The sequence below is a fragment of the Aquarana catesbeiana genome, linkage group LG06 (assembly GCF_042186555.1).
Source record: "Aquarana catesbeiana isolate 2022-GZ linkage group LG06, ASM4218655v1, whole genome shotgun sequence".
Taxonomy (NCBI): domain Eukaryota; kingdom Metazoa; phylum Chordata; class Amphibia; order Anura; family Ranidae; genus Aquarana; species Aquarana catesbeiana.
This window is the reverse complement of record NC_133329.1, coordinates 68,200,521-68,221,569: the sequence shown is the minus strand read 5'-3', so window position 1 is coordinate 68,221,569 and position 21,049 is coordinate 68,200,521. Positions and strand designations below refer to the sequence as shown.

The window sequence follows — 21,049 nt, the reverse complement described above, 5'->3', positions numbered from 1 at the left end:
AGTCAGTACAGCCAGCTCTGCCCATACATCCAGTGATTCCAGTGACCCAGCCCCCCTGTGTCACCACTGTGCTCCCTCCTGGCCTGTCCAGTACAGCGACAGCGTGCTGTAGCCTATAGGAGTAGTGGGCACTCTGGGGTCAGTGCCTGGTGACAGCTGGAGGCAGGGTTTGTTTCTGGCAGGGTCCTCGGATGCAGCAGAGCCCTGGTGATTGAAGAACACTGATGTATATATACTGTATAGTGTCTGTTTAGTCCTCACATATGTGATGTCATCATACCGAGTACATGGCCTCCTCTCTCCCCCCTACTCCTCTTCCGCTCTCCTCGCCTTTTCCTCTCCCCCACCTTTTCCTCTCCCCTCTTCCTCTCCTCTTTTCCTCTCCCCTCTTCCCTCCTCCTCCCCCCCTCCTTCATTCCCTCTCCCCCCTCCTCTTCCCCCCCTCCCCCTTTCATCCTCCTCCTCTCACTCCCTACCTCCTCCTCTCCCCATCTCTCCCCCCAGTACATAGCGCACCCCTCAACCCTGCACTCTGTACACAGCACACCCCTCAACCCTGTACTCTGTACACAGCGCACCCCGCAACCCTGCACAATGTACGCAGTGCACCCCGCAACCCTGTACATAGCACAACTCTACACTCTGTACATTGCACACCTCTCAACCCTGCAATCTGTAAGTAGTGCACCCCGCAACTCTGCACTCTGTACATAGCACACCCCGCAACCCTGCACTCTGTATGTAGCGCACCACACAACCCTGTTCTTTGTACGTAGCGCAACTCGCAACCCTGCACTCTGTACGTAGCGTACCTCGCAACCCTGCACTCTGTGCATACCACACCCCGCAACTCTGCATTCAGTGCGTAGTGCACCCCGCAACCCTGCATTCAGTATGTAGCGCACCCTGTACCCTACACTCAGTATGTAGCGCACCCTGCAACCCTGCCCTCTTTATATAGTGAAAGAACACTGTGTGCATTACACACTCCTGCAACCTCTACCTTATACATGGGCAGGGCAAAGTGGGTGGAGTCAGGGGCGGAGCCCAGGGGCGGCAAAATGAGGTTTTACCTAGGGTGTCAAAAATCCTTGCACCAGCCCTGCTTGTAGGAGCTGTCCCCATTTTTGTCAGCTGTTGCTCCCAAAGACACAAAAAAATTAGTTTTTTTTCTGGTCCTACGAGCTGAAGCTTCAAAATCGCTTCTAGACTAAAATAGTGTGCATGGACACATAGGATAACACTATTTGTTTCTAGAAGCAGAAAAAAAAAATGCTCAAAGCTGCTGTTTTTTGAGGTACAGTAGTGTGCATGGAGCCTTAACAGCCACGTTAAAAAACACCCAGTGGGGGAGGTGTGTGGTCTGGACATGGCCGAGGGAAGAAGTGTACTTACAGAGCTCCCGGTCCTCACCTGTCTTCTCTGCCTTGTTTTACTCAAATCTCGAATAACACAATATTTGCACAGAGCCCAACTAGTAGACAACACTCTGGAGAAAAAGACTATACTTTCTATTCCTCCCCACACAAAGTATACTTGAGAATTGTTGACTTTATGGTCCCTCATCAGCAGTTACAAGCAGTAAGTGAATCCAGCATAAGGAATATCACATGATCAGATCATGCTACTGTCTCCACACGGTACTCACTCTCGACAGTTCTGACCTCCAACACCCGTTTTTGGAGGTTAAACGAAAGTCTTCTACAGACCCCAGAAGTTCTAACAGATGTCACCAACAAATTGAAGAACTACTCTTCGACCAACGATCAACCAGACTGTGACCCAGGTATCCTGTGGAAAGCCCACAAGACAGTAATCAGAGGAGTACTGATTAACTATGTTCCTTAACAAAATCCATGTGGTAGAGCTCCCGCATAAACAAACACCTACTTCCTCTCTGGAGAATGAACTATTGTCCCTCTGGTGGCAAACAGTGGATTTATTGCATTACAGAGCAAAAGCGGCACTTCAATTTTGCCGCAAGCTCAGTCATAATAAGTGTGGGAAATTGTTAGCCAAATCAGTCAGAAATCACAAACTTACTACATATATACCCCAAATCATATCCTTCTGGGTACACAAGGCAGTTCTCCCTAATGAGATTGAGAAAGAATTCAGGGATTACTATTCATCTCTATATAATCTCCCATAGGGGACAACCTCTAAGACGACAATTAATGAATACATCACTTCGTCTCAACTTCCCTGACTTCCCACGGAAGTTAGAGAAGAGTTGGAAGTCCCTATTATGGTGGAGGAGTTACAGAGGGCGGTGGGTGGGATGAAACCAGGGAAAGCCCCAGAACCTGAGGGTTTCACTTTACAATATTACTAATCCCTTCTCCCGATTTTAGGTTCATATACGGTAAAGATGTTCAATGCTCTTAGTTCGGACAAAATTTCCCTAGAGACACTCTGAAGGCCCATATTTCCATTATACCCAAGGAAGGTAAGGATCCATCCTCCTGTAGTAGTTATAGGCCCATTTCTCTTCCTAATATCGATCTCAAGCTTTTTACAAAGATCCTGGCCACTCGACTTGCGCAACAGTTACAAGACATAGTTCATCTAGACCAGGTAGCTTTTATCCCTTCAAGGGAAGCTAGGGATAACACCACCAAAGTCCTTAATCTGATCCATGTTGCCTCTATGAATTGTACACAGAGGCGGCTCTTTAATTAGACAAATTAGGCGATCGCCTAAGGCCCCGCAGTCACAGGGGCCTCGCGGCTGACTAATTTGCCTGTGATCAATCACGGATGTTGTCAAGGTCTCATCCCGGTCTGGTGGCAGTAAGTGTGGCGAGCGGGACAGTAGAGGCCTCTAGGTGGCGGCAGCGGCTGGATGACAGCACCCGGCTCCAAGGCATGCGGGTGGCATGTCCATGTGGGACCCGCAGCTGAGCTGCTCCTTCAGCCTGTGCCGCTCACCTGACCTTCCCACGCTTGCCTCCTTCTATTTGGTTCTGCAGTTGGGGCGGGGGTCACTGAAGCTATCCAGCTGAGCTTCCCCATGAGTGTGAAGAGGAAGGAGCTGTTATGCTGCCTGGCCAACCGGAGAGAAGGTGAGTGCCTGTGCAGCCTCCCTGTGTGCCTGAATAGGAGCGGTGGGGAGACTGCACATAGTAAAATAGATTTTTCCATATTCCTCCATGCAGCCGCTGAATGTCTGCAGGAAGGAGAGGAGAAGTGATCATTCAGCGGCTGCATGGAGTAATATGGAAAAATCTATTTCACTATGTGCAGTCTCCCCACCTCTCGTCCTATATAACATTTTCTGCATCCCCGCTCTCCGGCCCCTCCTTATGCTCCCTGGCTCCGCCCCTCCTGCTCTCCAGCCCCTCTGTGTGCTCCCTGGCTCCGCCCCTCCTGCTCTCCAGCCCATCCTTGTCCTCCCTGGCTCCGCCCCCATTTTGCCAGCACCCCCCTGCTCTCCAATTCTTTCTGCCCCCCCTCTCAAGCTTCCCCCAGCGCTCTCCAGCCCCCACCCCTCCTGTGCTCTCCACCTTTCCCAGTTCTCTCTGCTCCCCACTCTCCAGCCCCCACCCCCCAGCACTCTCCAGCCCCTCTCCCAGCACTCTCCGGCCTTCACCCCCAGAACTCTCTGCCCCCTCCCCCCAGCACTCTCTGGCCCCCAGCACTCTCCGGCCCCCACCCCCCAGCACTCTCTCGCCCCCAGCACTCTCCGATCCCCAGCACTCTCTGGCCCCCAGTACTCTCCGATCCCCAGCACTCTCCGCCCCCCCAGCACTCTCTAGCCCCCAGCACTCTCCTTCCCCAACCCCCCAGCACTCTCTCCGGCCCCCACCCCCAGCACTCTCCGCCCCCCACCCCCCAGCACACTTCAGCTCCTCCCTACTCTTTGCCCCCCCCAGTGCCTTCACAGACTGGGACATGGGGCACAGGAGGGGCTGCACACAGGGTCAGATCTCTCTCACCCCCTTTCCCTCTCCCCCCTCTTTCTCACCTCCCCCTCTCTCTCTCTTACCCCCTTTCACCCCTCTCTCTCCCCCCTCTCCCTTTCTCTCTCTCTCCCTCCGCCCTCTCTCTCTTACCCCCTCTCTCTCACTCCCCCTCTCTCTCTCCCTCCCTCCCCCTCTCTCTCTCACCACACTCCTTCTCTCTCTTACCCCTTCCCACCACTCCCTCTCTCTCCTCCCCCTCTCTCTCTTCCCCCTCTCTCTCTGCCTCCCCCTTCCTCTTTCTCTCCCCCTTTCTCTCTTCCTCTCCCCCTCTCTCCCCCTCCCCTCCCTCTCTCCCCCTCCCCTCCCTCCCTCTCTCTCTCCTCCCTCCCCTCCCTCTCGCCTCCCTCTCTCCCCCTCCTCTCTTCTCTCCTCTCTCCACCTCCCTCTCCCCCTTTTGCGCACCCTTTCTCTACTCCTCTCTCTCCACCCCTCTCTCTCCCCCTCCCCTCCCTCTCTCTCCCCCTCCTCTCTTCTTTCCTCTCTCCCCCTTTTGCGCACCCTTTCTGTACCCCTCTCTCCCTCTCACCTTCTCTCTCTCCCCCTCTCGCTCACCCTCTCTCCCTCCCTCTCTCTCACCCACTCTCCCTCCCCCTCTCACTCACAATGGCGTGCTCCCCCTCTCGCTCCCCTTCCTTCTCCCTCTCTCTTTTTCCCTCCCCCCTCTCTCTCTCTTCCCCCCCTTTCCCTCCCCCCCTCTCTCCCTCTCCCTCCCCCTCTCGCTCCCCTCCCCTCTCTCTCCCCCTTTTTTTCTCTCTCTCTCTCCCCCTCCCTCTCCCCCCTCTCTCTCCCTCTCCCCTCTCTCTCTCTCCCTCCCTTTCCCTCCCCCCTCTCTCGCTCCCCCTGCGCTGTGCTGGGATCCCCCCACTCTACTTTCTCTGTGGATGTGGAATGACTCAGTGACATCCCCTCCCCATTCTCCCAAGACACAGGAAATTCTTAGAGGGGTTGCCACCTTGCTGGGCCCCAGATGTTTTATTGGCTGCATATGTCTGGTAGGTGAGGAGGGTGCCCTGGAAGTGGTGCTGATGAACTGTGTGCTAGATCTGTGCATTTTTTTGCAGTCATTTTTATTGCTTGAATTTTTTCCCCATTATGGGCGTGATTGGGGCCTCATGTGTAAGTTTCGTCTAAGGCCTCACAAAGCCTAGAATCGCCTCTGATTGTACACCCTGCGTATTTCTCAGTATGGATTCTGAAAAAGCATTGATGGGGTTAACTGGGTATTTATGTCATTCCCAGTTTGTCAATGATACAGATTCCATCACATTATTTCAAACAAGTACACTCGCTTTTTGTCAAAATTACCTGGACACATTCAAAACCTCATCTACCCAGACGATACCTTACGCTACCCAAACATTACAGGGGCTTGGCTCTTCCAGACATAAGGAATTACTATCTGGCAGTACATCTGGGGAGAATCCTTGACTGGAGTCGGCACAATGGACATAAAATCTAGGCACAATTGGAGCAGACCCAGACTGTTATCCTTTTGAAGAGAGCTGTGTGGTGCTTTGCCTGTTTGCCTACCAAATTGAAATCCCATCCCCTAATTGGCACCACACTTCGTCTCTGCTCTTCTCAGCTTCGCTCTCCACCAGAGAATCCCCTCTGTTCTCTATCTTGGGCAACCTAGCATTTCCTCCTGGACTTGGACGGTTTGAATTCCAGACACTCTCTCAGATGGGGTCACGATCGTGCCCTCCATGTTCTAGATGGAAAGCCTTCCCTCCAGTCCTTGATGTGTGAGAATGGTCGTTTCCAGCTCCCTTATTGGAGCGTGATACAGCTACATCACTTTCTACACTCCCTAGCAAATCCTATCTAATTTAATCGGACCTTCACGACCTTTGAAGACTACTGTATGGATGACGGAACTTTGCCACAAGTGTTATCCAAAACGTATGCTTTTCTCAATTCCCCTCCTGAACAACCGCAACTGTCTTTCCTACAGAAATGGGAGGCTGACTTAAATCGTTCCTTTTCAGTAGAGGAACAACAAAGTATTCTTAGATTTTCCTTAAAGTTGTTGATCTGTACGAAAATACAGGAAATAAATGATAAAATCCTGACTAGATGGTAATATACACCACAATTGTTAAACAAATACTACTCGACCACCACCGATAGCTGTTGCAGATGCCAAACAGACAGAGGATCGTTCCTTCATATCTTTTGGTCTTGCCCTAAGCTAAACATTTTTTGGACGACTTTCCGCAATATAACCCAATAATTCATGGACTATAATAATCCCAATGATCCGGCCTTCTTTTTTACTCTACATTACCACAATCCCAGCGAAACACTACCAAAAATCAACCATGCAACATTTATTGAATGCTGCCGAAGCTTGCATTCCCCTATTCTGGACGCAACAGGCATCTCCCTCTATTGGGACCTGGTTGCGCAAGGTAGAAGATATAAATAAGTTAGAAGATTTAGTCCTCACAGCACAAAATAAACTGGAAAAGCATTCTAAAATGTGGGGACTATGGAACATGTTCATTTTATCTGAAGTGTCACTATTCCGCTCATAGATGGGTATGTGATGCAGGTTCACTTGTACATGCAACTGTTGGAAGTCCATTGCCATTCAGGATCCTTCTTTATTCCACTCCCCTCCCCCCCTCCCACCCCCTCTTCCCTCCCATCCCCTCTTCCCTCCCATCTCCTCTCAAATCTTCTTTTTTCTGTTTTTTTCTCACTACCTTCTTCCATCCGTTCTTTTCCCTAGAACAATTTTTTCCGCCCCATCTGTTCTTAGGAACACATAATCTGCAGGGATTAGGCGGTTCAGAGTTTATTTGTGTGACAACTCGGCACAGTTTGTCACCAAATGAAACTATTGATTGTATTTGTGATATCTCATTCCTTGGACCCAATGACTGAACATGACTGATGACATTGTGTGTAAATGTAACTGTGGTCGTTTTATGCTATTGTACTTGAATTTTGCCTCCTCTGAGCTCCAAATTAATAAAATGTTATATTTGGGGAAAAAATGCGGCCTCAGTGGCAGATCTGTAATTATGAAGTGAAATATAAATACAGGATCATTTTAGCTTGCTGCTGGCATAGAGAGAATAGAGCTGGTGAAAATATTTCAGTTCTGTAAGCAAGGAGCAGAGGATAACTATTCCTGCAATAAAATAATAAAAATCTGAATTTCTTTACCTGAAATTTTCACTTTGATCTCTTTCTCCCTTAGTACAGGGCTATTAGTCACTGAACATGTGTAGATTCCACCATCTGATAGAAATGTATTAGAGATGGTCAGATGAGCGATTCCATTCAATGCTTGATCTATATCCAATGAATATCTGGGATTAGTTGATGTCACAATGTTATCATATTTTAGGATTTGTTTTCCTTCTAAATCCCAAACAACTGCAAAAAATCTGGGATCTGCAGGAAGTATATCTGCTGTGAAGGTGCAGGGAATTTGGGCAATGGATCCAACTCTGGCTTCATATGTAGAAGGTCCCGTCATCTGTAGAGCAGCACCTGCATGAGATAGAAATTAAATTTATACTTACAGTAAAGTGAGGTCAGGTGATCCCGTAAAACATCCAATTACATCTCAGAGAAATAGAGCTATTTCCTTGCATGAATAGATATTTGGCACCCTCTGATATGTGTGCTGGAATTAGAGCAGGCAAACCATACTCCGACTCCCACTGTAAATTTGTGAGTCTTAATTGGCTCAGGGTTCATTAGCGTTCAGGACTGGGTGACTCATTATGGCAGCTATCTGGTGCCTCCCTCTGGTCTGGAAGGTTGGAGAACCTTCTAGAACTAGAGGGTTGGGGTTAGGAGGAGTTGCCTTGAATATTTATGGGGCCACGGCCAATCCCCAGTGGTGGGCTGGCAGGGGACTGAGACAACCCCATAAATAAAGATGGCCATTCCAGTGGGAGAAGTTGGGTGGAAGATGGAGATGCCGTGTTAATGTTACATTAATTCTCTCATGTTGCCCGTTAAGGGATAAGTGAAAGGGTTTGTGCAAATGTACTGTAGCTCTACCCCATTGGAGCTGCTGGTTAGCATGGGTCCTCTGTTCTTGACCTCAACCTTTTCAAAGACCTTAGCTCTTCTGACACACCAGGCTGAGTACACAAACCCACAGCATCACAAGAAATCACTGGCAGCAACACTAAGTACCCAGCAGTAATGCTATTTCAAAGAACTCATACACCAAATCAATTAATAAAAGAAACTTAGTATATTGTCATCCAACAAAGTAAGTAATAGGCATGCAGAGATAAAGGTATAAACTGAATAATGATGATAATAATACACTTTGGTATACACAATAAAGATGTAGCACCCTCTTTGTTAGGTTGCTAGGATGTTAGGCAAATTGAGTTCTTTTTGTCTCCTCTGTAACCAGTGGATCAGTTTGATTGATTCCCCCTGTATTATAGAGAGTTCTAGAACAATAGTGGGTTGGAAAGTCAAATAAGCAGTCTGAATGTTTGTGGGACTTCAATCAATCCCTGGGGGGGGGGTGTAGCCCAGTAGGTGGCTGATGAGTACAGATGAGCAAGGTAGATTAATGGGCACCAGACATTTCTTGAATGCAAAGAGATTTATTGTCTCTTAAACAGAACTGTGGGAGAGAGGGTTAGGGCCAGGACACCCTTAAAGAGGAGTTCCCACAAAAAAAAAAATTAAAAGTCTGCAGCTACAAATACTGCAGCTGCTGACATTTAATAATCAGACACTTACCTGTCCCAGGGTCCAGCGATGTGGGGGATCGGAAGCCCCGCTCGGCTCCCCCTCCGTTCGCCAGCGCCAGCATTGCAACTGTGGGCACTCAGCGGTGGCTTCACAGCCGGGCACCCACAGCGCATGCGCGAGCGGCGCCGCACGCTTTGATTGGCCGCGCAATCATATGGGACCTGTCACGTGTCCCATATGATTGACAAGAGGGAGGGGGCAGAGCTGAGCCCTTCCTGCACCAAGGGGAAGTGATGTCACCAGCCCAGGCACTGAAGGAGGCAGACTACGAGGGACCCCCTAGCAACAGGCATTTAGAGGTGAGTAGAAAAAAATTTTTTCCAAATTTTTTTTTTTTAGGCATATTTATGCATTTTTTTTTGGGTGGAACACCACTTTAAGTAGTTGAAATGTTAATTGGCATACTCCGAGATCTCTATAGGTAGACAGCCATGCAGGGAAAGGCCTCCAGCTAGACACCACATCTGCACAAGTAGGATCGCTGTCTCCTATGGCAACAGTCATGTAATGCCGCGTACACACGGTCGGACTTTCCGGCATACTTGGTCCGGCAGACCAGAGTGTGCCGGACAATCCGCCCGTGTGTAGGCTCCGGCGGACTTTTTTCCAACAGCCCGCCGGACCTAGATTTGAAACATGTTTTAAATCTTTCTGTCGGACTCAGTTTCGGGCGGAAAGTCCGCTCATCTGTGTGCTGGTCCGACGGAAAGCCCGCTCGTGTGTATGCTGGTCCAACGGACCAGATACAACGCGAGGGCAGGGTATTGCATCTCGCGCTCGCTGCAATAGGAAAAACAAATTTTCCTATTGCGGCGAGCGCGGGGTATACCAGGCCCCTAGGTCTGGTATGGATTATAAAGGGAACTCCCCTACGCCGAAAAAACGGCGTTGGGTCCCCCCTAAAATCCATACCAGACCCCGATCCGAGCATGCAGCCTGGCCGGTCAGGAAAGGGTGTGGGGACGAGCGAGCGCCCCCCCCTCCTGAACCGTACCAGGCCGCATGCCCTCAACATGGGGGTGGGTGCTTTGGGGGAGGGGGCGCCCTGCGGGGCCCCCCCACCCCAAAGCACCTTGTCCCCATGTTGACGAGGACAAGGGCCTCTTCCCGACAACCCTGGCCGTTGGTTGTCGGGGTCTGCAGGCGGGGGGCTTATCGAAATCCGGGAGCCCCCTATAAGAGGGCCCCCAGATCCCAGCCCCCCCATCCTATGTGAATGAGTATGGGGTACATTCACCTAGTGAAAAAGTGTAAATAATAAAACACTACACAGGTTTTTAAAATATTTTATTAAACAGCTCCGGGTGGGGGTACCCCATACTCATTCACATAGGATGGGGGGGGGGATCTTCCTCCGGCTTCGGGGGTCTTCTTCCGGCTTCGGGGGTCCCTCCGGTTCATATTCTCCCGGCGTCCGGTTGGTTCTTCTCCAATCTCCTCTCCCGGTGTTCCAGTTCTTCGGCCGGCTCCTCCGCTGTGTTCAGGTAGCTCTCTTGCCAGCAGAGGTCCGGACTTCTGGGCTTCTTGTCTTCTCTTCTCTTCTCCAGATGTTGACACGACGCTCTCTCCGGCTGGACTGCTCTCTGAGGGCTGCGTTGTGACTTATATAGGCGGAGACCCCGCCCCCTTTTGATGTCACAGTCCCTGGGCATGCTGGGACTGTGACGTTTTAGGGGGCATGGTCACTGGGTGATGTTGACTACCGTGGGGGCGTGGTCACTGGGTGATGTTGACTTATCCCGGATTCCGATAAGCCCCCCGCCCGCAGACCCCGACAACCAACGGCCAGGGTTGTCGGGAAGAGGCCCTTGTCCTCATCAACATGGGGACAAGGTGCTTTGGGGGAGGGGGGGGCCCCGCAGGGCCCCCCCCTCCCCCAAAGCACCCACCCCCCTATGTTGAGGGCATGCGGCCTGGTACGGTTCAGGAGGGGGGGGCGCTCGCTCGTCCCCACCCCCTTTCCTGACCGGCCAGGCTGCATGCTCGGATCGGGGTCTGGTATGGATTTCAGGGGGAACCCCACGACCTTTTTTCGGCGTAGGGGTTTCCCTTTATAATCCATACCAGACCTAAGGGCCTGGTATGCATCGCGACGGGGCTCGCAAGGTGTCAATCTCGCCGATAAAAGCGGCAAGATTGACATCCTTTTCTAGTCCCGTCGCACCTGAGTCACGTTCAAAATGAACGGACTTGTCCGTGTGTGGGCAAGTCCGTTCATTCTGAAAGTCCGCCGTAACTCCGGCGAAAGTCCGTCGGAAAGACGGGCGGACTTAGCCCGCCGCAAAGTCCGGTCGTGTGTGGACAAGTCCGTCCATTTTAAAGTCCGGCGCACCTGGCGGACAAAGTCCGTCAGAAAGTATGCCGGACCAAGTAGGCCAGAAAGTCCGACCGTGTGTACGCGGCATAACAGTTTATTTTGTAACAAACTTCTTTCCTTCCTCTACAATCTCCTCTTGTAGATCTTCACTCAACTGAGCTCCTAGTCTCTCTCACTAAACTTGTTGATCCACTGCCACTGGATCCCCTGAGCTCTTCCAATCTTCTCACACAGTATCTTCCTCAAGCGTCACCCCCGTGTCCCTGCTGGGTCCCTAGCTTGGCAATCACAGATACTCCTCAAGCGTCACCTCGCTGGCCTGCTCGGTCCCTGGCTTGTTGTGCAAGCCAGGGACCGAGCAGGCCAGCGAGGTGAAGCTTGAGGAGTATCTGTGAGTGCCAAGCTAGGGACCCAGCAGGGACACGGGGCTGACGCTTGAGGAAGATACTGTGTGAGAAGATTGCTCTGCTCTACAAGACTGCTCTGCAAGCGTTACCTCCACTGGCTGAGTCCCTGGCTTGACACCTGCTGAGAGTTTCCCAATTTGTCACGGTCCCCGGTTGGTGAGAATACTGCTCTGGTACTTGCTTCAGCTACTCACTGTGGTCTATGGTAACAAGGTGGATGGTCCCTTAGTGGTGACAGCTTCACCTCTACCTCTGACAAGGACAGGTTCTCCGGCCGGCAGAACTGTCACTTCTGGTTGGACTGCAAGCCGCAGTCCCAACCCTACGCTGCTCTCTTGCTTCTGGATAGGCCCCCCAGACAGCCTAGCAGCCAGATGTGCCCAGGGTAGGCCTCAGGCTCTGGCCTAGCAGCTCGGGGCAACACAACACACGTCCACCCAGACAGCCACCCAGGTGGCACAGAACCCCGATCACCTGACCTCACTTAAACAAATAGGTTCTCCCAGCAGGCCAAGGGCTCCAAGAAAATCCCTGCCCATTGGCTGAGACATCCCAGTCATTCCTACTCTGTCCTTGCAATGCCCTTGTCTTATCTAATGTCACCAGTTATCCGGCCATCTAGCGACAGAAGAGAGAAGTGCTTCAATTCCAGAATTAGGGTGAAATCATTTGACCTCCTAACAATTGGCCAAGGAAACTATCGCCTGGCAACTAAATTTAACAGAATCCCTGCCTAAATATCAGGGGGCTACCTCTAGATCACACAGAAAAAAATAAGCAAATAACCTAATTAAAACTGTAGCGATACCCAGAGGAGCCACTGAATTGTTTTGTAATTTCTCTGCACACCTGAAGATGACACTACCTATGTGCAGAAAAACAGGTCACCCTTTATATAACCCAAAAGGACTCTACAACTAATTGGGTCAGTATGGTATACATAGGTCTAACCCTATATGAGGGATAGGTGGGTGTGGAGGTACACCTAGATGAGGGCCAACCTCTGCCTAAAAACCACTAAAGGGTGAGTTCACAGTGATGAACTTTAAATACACCAGTGCCCTGAAAAGTGACCTGACAGGTCACTCTTTATATGGCAGGAAAATTTAGGTCACAATAATATAATAATGAAACTGCACCCTACATATGGGGGTGAGAGGATGTAGGGATTCACCTATTGAGGATGAGTGTGCAATGATGCTCATATGACACCACTATAAACATACTAAAAAAACTAAAGTAAATTAAATGAAATTAACCACTGATAATAGTGAGTACACCCTTGTATTAAAAAAAGAAAAATATTGTAACATAAAGTCCAAATGTACACACAGCACCCCATATTGACAGAAAAACACAGAATTGTTGACATTTTTGCAGATTTATTTAAAAAGAAAAACTGAAATATCACATGGTCCTAAGTATTCAGACCCTTTGCTGTGACACTCATATATTAAACTCAGGTGCTGTCCATTTCTTCTGTTTTGGAGCACTGTTTGTTTTTACCACTTAGTGGTGCCTGAACAATTTACAACATTACAGTGTCTGGATATATATATAGACTTTGGACTTTATGTTACAATATCTTTTTCTTTTTTTAATACGAGGGTGTACTCAATATTGTCACTGGTTAATTTCATTTAATTTACTTTAGTTTTTATTATTTTAATAGTGGTGTCATAGGAGCATCATTGCACACATCCTCAATCGGTGGATACCTACATCCTCTCACTCCCATATGTAGGGTGCGGTTTCAATATTATATTATTGTGACCTATTTTTTCATGCCATATAAAGAATGACCTGTCAGGTCACTTTTCAGGGCGCTGGTGTATTTAAAGTTCATCACTGTGAACTCACCCTTTAGTGGTTTTTAGGCAGAGGTTGGCCCTCATCTAGGTGTACCTCCACACCCACCTATCCCTCATATAGGGTTAGACCTATGTATACCATACTGACCCAATTAGTTGTAGAGTCCTTTTGGGTTATATAAAGGGCGACCTGAGAGATTTCTTTTCTGCACATAAGTAGCGCCAACTACCCCACCTCTGCTATACTTTCACTTTTAAGAGCTCTCCTCTGGGAGCTTTTTAGGGGAGGCTGCAACCTTTTTATATACATATTTTTCTTTTCCTAAGTGCGGTACCTTCTATTTTTATAACTTCATATCTGAAGATGGCACACCTCACTCACAAACCACTTTTCACACCTTGAGGCAATTCAAAGAATTTATTAGGCCAAGCATAGCATAAAAGAGGATTAGCAAGTGTAGCAAATGTAATTTTACAATCAATAGGATAATACCGCTACTCTGGGAGATATGGTTAAACACCTGATGGGTTTACTTCCTCTTTGTTTCCCTGCAAAGGTAAAGCATAATGGGCTACTGTGCATCGCATAGTAGCCCATTATGTGTCACTTACCTGACACAGGAGCCTGCGATGTCACCGATATCCCCTCTGCTACGGAGCGTCCATCATCTTTCCGGGTTTTGTGGCTCCAGCGCTGTGATTGGCTGGAGTCGCGATTACGTCACTCCTGCGCATGCGCATGAGAGCCGCCACTAACGGCATAGCGACGTTGCTCAGCGCGCCTGCACGCCGCTGTCTACGGTGTCTGTCTTTTTGCAAATATCTCCTAAACCGTGTAGATTTAGGAGATATTTCTTGGACCTACAGGTAAGCCTTAATCTAGGCTCACCTGTAGGTCTAAGTGGTCTGTAAGGGTTTACAACCACTTTCATGCATAGGATGCATTAAGGGGAAAAAACACAAGGGTTTACAACCCCTTTAACCGCTTCCCGCCCGCCGGCTGTCAAATGACGGCTGGGGAGCGGTGCGGCTCTCGTTCTGGGTGGGTGTCATATGACGGACTCCTAGAACAACCGCTCTATTGCGCCCGCAGCGATCGGTGGTGCGGTGTGTCAGTCTGACACACCGCTACACTGATCTCAGTAAAGAGCCTCTGACGGAGGCTCTTTACCACGTGATCGGCCGTGTCCAATCACGGCTCATCACGATGTACACAGGAAGAGCCATTGATCTGCTTTTCCTCACTCGCGTCTGACGGACACGAGTAAAGGAGAGACGATCGGCGGCTCTCCTGACAGGGGGGTCTGTGCTGATGGTTTACCCTCGGATGCCCACCCAGGATGCCGCCAGGACCACCAGGGATGGCCACCACACTGGACCACCAGGTATGCTACCCTAGACCACCAGGGAAATGCCAATCAGTGCCCAGGCAGCTGCCAATCAGCACCCATCCCCAATGCCTGCCAGTGCCATCAGTGATGCCTAACAATGCCATCTATCAGTGCCTCATATCAGTGCCCATCAGTGCCACGTATCAGTGCCCATCAGTGCTGCCTATCAGTGCCCAGCAGTGCTGCCTATCAGTGCCCAGCAGTGCCGCCTATCAGTGCCACCCATAAGTACCCATCAGGGCAGCCTTTCAGTGCCCATCAGTTTCGCCTATCAGTGCCCACCAGTGCCACCCATGAGTGCCCAGCAGTGCCACCTATCAATGCCCATCAGTGCTGCATATCAGTGCCACCCATCAGTGCCGCCTATCAGTGCCCATCAGTGCCACCTCATCGGTGCTACCTTATCAGTGCCCGTCAGTGCCGCCTTATCAGTGCCCATCAGTGAAGGAGAAAATGTACTTATTTACCTGTTTAGCAAAATATTAAAAATGCAGAGGTGATCAAATACCACCAAAAGAAAGCTCTATTTGTGGGAACAAAACTATAAAAATTCTGTTTGGGCACAGTGTAGCATGACAACGCAATTGTCATTTAAACAGCGACAGCGTTGAAAGCTGAAAATTGGCCTGGGCAGTAGGGATGAGCTTCCCTAGTTCGCCGAACAGGGAACAATTTGGGGTGTTGGCGGCAAATTCGAATGCCGCGGAACACCCTTTAAAAGTCTATGGGAGAAATCTAATCTTATCTAATTTTAAAGGCTTATATGCATGGTATTGTCATAAAAAGTGTTTGGGGACCTGGGTCCTGCCCCAGGGGACATGGATCAATGCAAAAAAAGTTTTAAAAACGGCCGTTTTTTCGGGAGCAGTGATTTTAATAATGCTTAAAGTGAAACAATAGAAGTTTAATATCCATTTAAATTTCGTACCTGGGGGGTGTCTATAGTATGCCTGTAAAGGGGCGCATGTTTTCCGTGTATAGAACAGTCTGACAGCAAAATGACATTTCAAAAGAAAAAAAGTCATTTAAAACTACTTGCGGCTATTAATGAATTGCCGGTCCGACAATACACATAAATGTTCATTGATAAAAACAGCATGGGAATTCCCCACAGGGGAACCCCGAACCAAAATTAAAAAAAAAAAAAATGTGGGGGTCCCCCTAAATTCCATACCAGGCCCTTCAGGTCTGGTATGGATATTAAGGGGAAACCCAGCCAAAATTTAAAAAAAAAATGGCGTGGGGTCCACCTCAAAATCTATACCAGGCCCTTCAGGTCTGGTATGGATTTTAAGGGGAACCCCGTGCCAAAATGTAAAAAAAAACGGCGTGGGGTCCCCCCAAAAATCCATACCAGACCCTTATCCGAGCACACAACCTAGAAGGCCGCAGGAAAAGAGGGGGGACGAGAGAGAGCACCCCTCCCTTCCTGAACCATACCAGGCCACATGCCCTCAACATTGGGAGGGTGCTTTGGGGTAGCCCCCCAAAACACCTTGTCCCCATGTTGATGGGGACAAGGGCCTCATCCCCACAACCCTTGCCCGGTGGTTGTGGGGGTCTGGGGGCGGGGGGCTTATCGGAATCTGGAAGCCCCCTTTAACAAGGGGATCCCCAGATCCCGGCCCTCCCCCCTGTGTGAAATGGTAAGGGGGTACAAAAGTACCCCTACCATTTCACAAAAAAACTGTCAAAAATGTTAAAAATGACAAGAGACAGTTTTTGACAATTCCTTTATTTAAATGCTTCTTCTTTCTTCTATCTTCTTTCTTCTATCTTCTATCTTCCTTCGGTTTCTTCCTCCATCTTCTTCTTCTTCTGGTTCTTCTGGTTCTTCCTCCGGTGTTCTCGTCCTGCATCCCCTCTGCGGCGTCCTCTTATCTTCTTCTCCTCTGGCCGCTCCGCATCCATGATGGCATGGAGGGAGGCTCCCGCTGTGTGACGCTTCTCTCTTCATCTTCTTCTCTTCATCTTCTTCTCTGCATCTTCTTGTCTTTATCTTCTTGTCTTCATCTTCTTTTCGGGCTGCTCCGCATGCATGATGGCATAGAGGGAGGCTCCCGCTGTGTGACTCTTCTCCTCTTCTGATGGTTCTTAAATAACAGGGGGCGGGGTCTCTGACGCACGGAGACTTGACGGGGACTTCACTGTGGCCTGTTCTGTTTAAATAAAGGAATTGTCAAAAACTGTCTCTTGTCATTTTTAACATTTTTGACAGTTTTTTGTGAAATGGTAGGGGTACTTTTGTGCCCCCTTACCATTTCACACAGGGGGGAGGGCTGGGACCTGGGGGTCCCCTTGTTAAAGGGGGCTTCCAGATTCCGATAAGCCCCCCGCCCCCAGACCCCCACAACCACCGGGCAAGGGTTGTGGGGATGAGGCCCTTGTCCCCATCAACATGGGGACAAGGTGTTTTGGGGGGCTACCCCAAAGCACCCTCCCAATGTTGAGGGCATGTGGCCTGGTACGGTTCAGGAGGGGGGGCGCTTTCTCATCCCCCCTCTTTTCCTGCGGCCTGCCAGGTTGCGTGCTCGGATAAGGGTCTGGTATGGATTTTTGGGGGGACCCCATGCCATTTTTTTTTTTTTATTTTGGCGCGGGGTTCCCCTTAAAATCCATACCAGACCCGAAGGGTCAGGTATAGATTTTGAGGGGGACCCCACACCATTTTTTTTTTTATTTTGGATGGGGTTCCCCTTAATATCCATACTAGACCTGAAGGGCCTGGTATGGAATTTAGGGGGAACCCCACGTTATTTTTTTTTTTTAATTTTGGTTCAGGGTTCCCCTGTGGGGAATTTCCATGCTGTTTTTATCAATGAACTTTTATGTGTATTGTGGGACCGGCAATTCATTAATAGCCGCAAGTAGTTTTAAATTACTTTTTTTCCTTTGAAATGTCATTTTGCTGTCAGACTGTTCTAAACACTGGAAACATGCGCCCCTTTACAGGCATACTATAGACACCCCCTGTCACAGACCTAGCCAGAACAGAGGCTGTTGGAGAGGACTGTATGCAAGCCTGTTGCCCACCGATTATGGGCCCTAGCATTTGAGGTGAATGAGAAATCCAGTCTGAACTGTATTAATCGGACTCAGTCATGTATATATTGTATGGGGACTCCTTACTGTAGATTTGTGTCCCTGAAGAGGGAGGGGGGATTCCTCCAGCAGCCCCCTGCTGATAAGACTGATTCATTCTGTCGGGACACATCCTGTGAGGAGATGCTGGTGTTATCAACATGTGTTTATGTTAATTGAGAGAGCTGATCACATTAGCCACCAGCACTGGCTAATAGACGAATGGTCTAGGCTGAGGAGGGGGGAGATTGTTGTTTGTATTGTTAATTGTAATTAGCTCATGTTAATTAGGTTAGCTTTGAGTCATCCCTGCTGTATAAAGGTCTGTGAGATCTCAAAATAAAAGTAGTTCTGATGTACTCCAAGACTGGTGTTGTCTAGTTCTTGGGGTTCCTATAGCCAGATCCATTGGACTCGTGTTCCAGAACTTAGGAAGCGGTATATGACGGAAACACTCAAGCGGAGTGTGGGGCGTTCCGTGACATTGGTGGCAAGCAGCGGGAAAGCTTCCTGAAGTCTGGGACAAACCTCCAACTGGATCCAAGATCAGCATAGCAGACTTCAGTCACCCCAGCGGAGATATGGACCTGGCATCAGAATTCCCGGGGCTGCTGCGGATCATTCTTTCAACGTACACCAGGACTGTGTCTGAGGATGAATACCTGGAGCTCAGGCAGCTGATTCGGGTGGAGCTCTGGATTGCAGCCCTCCGTCTCGCTGGTATAAAACAGGGCAAGTGCTTTCCAACCCAAGAGCAATGGGCCAGTGACCAACGGGCATTGCGGATGGCATTCCTGGGAGAGCAGCCCCAGGAGCAATGGGTGACTGAGTTGGACAGGTTGGTCCAGCAGGAGATAGAGCTGGACAATCGTTATCGGGCTCTGCAATGGCACGCAGAGGAGGGATATTTAGGGGAGACAACAGAAGGCTCTCCGGAGGGATATGACTTTGGCGGCCCTGGATTGCTGTGGGAGAACCTTACAGATCTGGACCATTTGCTAATTAAGGAACAGCATCTGGAAAGGGCATACAGGAAACTGCTAGAACAAGTTCAGCAGCATGCCAGAGAATCGGCAGTGGAAAATCCAGAGATTGCCGTCCCCAAACCTAAAGTGCTGACAACAGGGCAGAGCTCTGCTAACCTCTGTCAAGAAATGATAGCATCTTCTGGGTTCCATGGACAGGAGATGGTGAACCTCTATTCCCAGACATCAGTTGCAGAGACATGGGATTTGATAGACTTTTCTGCTGAGGAAGAACAACCTGATGAGCCTCCAGCAGAAGAGCTGCTATCAGGGCCAAAGTTCACTGTGTTCTGCCCAGCACCAACAGTGGCTTCGGCCTTCCTGAGAGAAGAGGTAGTTGGCCTTTCTCCCACAACACATAATACAAAAAAGAGAAGTTAGCCCGTGGGACTTTAAATGAGTTGGTCATAGAGGTCATAGCAAATAGAGTTTAATAAATTTCCAAACACATGATGAAACATGAACGTAAAAACATCATAAGACATCATTTGACCATTAAAATGTTAAATATAATGGTATGTTACATAGTATACATATACAACATAATACTCGACGCGTTTCGCGAGCTCCGCTCGCTTCCTCAGGAGTTGGTGTATATGTGAAGTATCTAAAAGATAATAGGTATCAGTAAATAATGGCATATAATGATAGTTATGGTCAAAGAAGAAGTATGTGGCTTCATAGAAGCCTTCCATACTTACATATGGTCAAGTGGTCCATAGGGCTGGATAACAAGGGCAGCAGCGGAAAATCCTCCACACGGGAGCTGAAGAGGCGTAGCCCGCAGCAACCAGAGCAGGGGCCCAGCAGAGGGCAGACATGGCAGAGAAACAGATTGGGATAAGATGTATCCTGAGATGTCCAGCTAGCCACCTGGGTCATATTAGCTGTAATCAGATTATATATGTATCTATGTCAAAAAATAAAGTGTTATCTGGGAGTAAAAATAATATGACAATACTAATATATGGAAAAGACCTCTGAAAAGGTGGGCATGGATAAACATCAGGAGAGAGGGAGAAGAATAAAAAGAATTGAGGGGGGTGTGTGCAGGGGAGAAAAGGAAAGGAAAGGTGTTGCACTCATGTGTCAAGTTACACATATACAATAAAAACAACAATGGTAGTAAAGTATATTAGATATAAAAGTAATTGCCATAATGGTAAATTACAGAAGTATGAAGATGTAAATGTCATTATAATGTACATGTTGTGTACTAAAATGAAACACAGGCAACCCATGATAGATAAAAGGAGGGGGGGTTTTTTTTTTTTTTTTTTTTTTTTTTTTTTTTTGCCTGTGTTTCATTTTAGTACACAACATGTACATTATAATGACATTTACATCTTCATACTTCTGTAATTTACCATTATGGCAATTACTTTTATATCTAATATACTTTACTACCATTGTTGTTTTTATTGTATATGTGTAACTTGACACATGAGTGCAACACCTTTCCTTTCCTTTTCTCCCCTGCACACACCCCCCTCAATTCTTTTTATTCTTCTCCCTCTCTCCTGATGTTTATCCATGCCCACCTTTTCAGAGGTCTTTTCCATATATTAGTATTGTCATATTATTTTTACTCCCAGATAACACTTTATTTTTTGACATAGATACATATATAATCTGATTACAGCTAATATGACCCAGGTGGCTAGCTGGACATCTCAGGATACATCTTATCCCAATCTGTTTCTCTGCCATGTCTGCCCTCTGCTGGGCCCCTGCTCTGGTTGCTGCGGGCTACGCCTCTTCAGCTCCCGTGTGGAGGATTTTCCGCTGCTGCCCTTGTTATCCAGCCCTATGGACCACTTGACCATATGTAAGTATGGAAGGCTTCTATGAAGCCACATACTTCTTCTTTGACCATAACTATCATTATATGCCATTATTTACTGATACCTATTATCTTTTAGATACTTCACATATACACCAACTCCTGAGGAAGCGAGCGGAGCTCGCGAAACGCGTCGAGTATTATGTTGTATATGTATACTATGTAACATACCATTATATTTAACATTTTAATGGTCAAATGATGTCTTATGATGTTTTTACGTTCATGTTTCATCATGTGTTTGGAAATTTATTAAACTCTATTTGCTATGACCTCTATGACCAACTCATTTAAAGTCCCACGGGCTAACTTCTCTTTTTTGTATTATATGTGTTACAGGGATGGAGTTGTGTCATATTAAGAGACAGTACCTGGACCGCTCCCTTTTTTGTTTCTCCCACAACACTGACAGGGACATGTGATTTTCTGCCAGCAGCATCTATGGAGTTAAAACAAACTTCTCCAGCTGA

General features: G+C 48.5%; 1 protein-coding gene across 9 annotated transcripts in view; it reads right to left on the bottom strand.

Annotated features, from left to right (window-relative positions):
• Positions 1-21,049, bottom strand: part of LOC141148587 (uncharacterized) — a 580,328-nt gene that overhangs the window by 533,049 nt on the left and 26,230 nt on the right. For all 9 annotated transcript variants that reach the window (XM_073636167.1, XM_073636176.1, XM_073636171.1 and 6 more), the window contains exon 2: positions 7,139-7,468. In XM_073636167.1, coding sequence (XP_073492268.1) covers positions 7,139-7,468 — 330 coding nt within the window. The remainder of the gene's footprint in view (positions 1-7,138; positions 7,469-21,049) is intronic.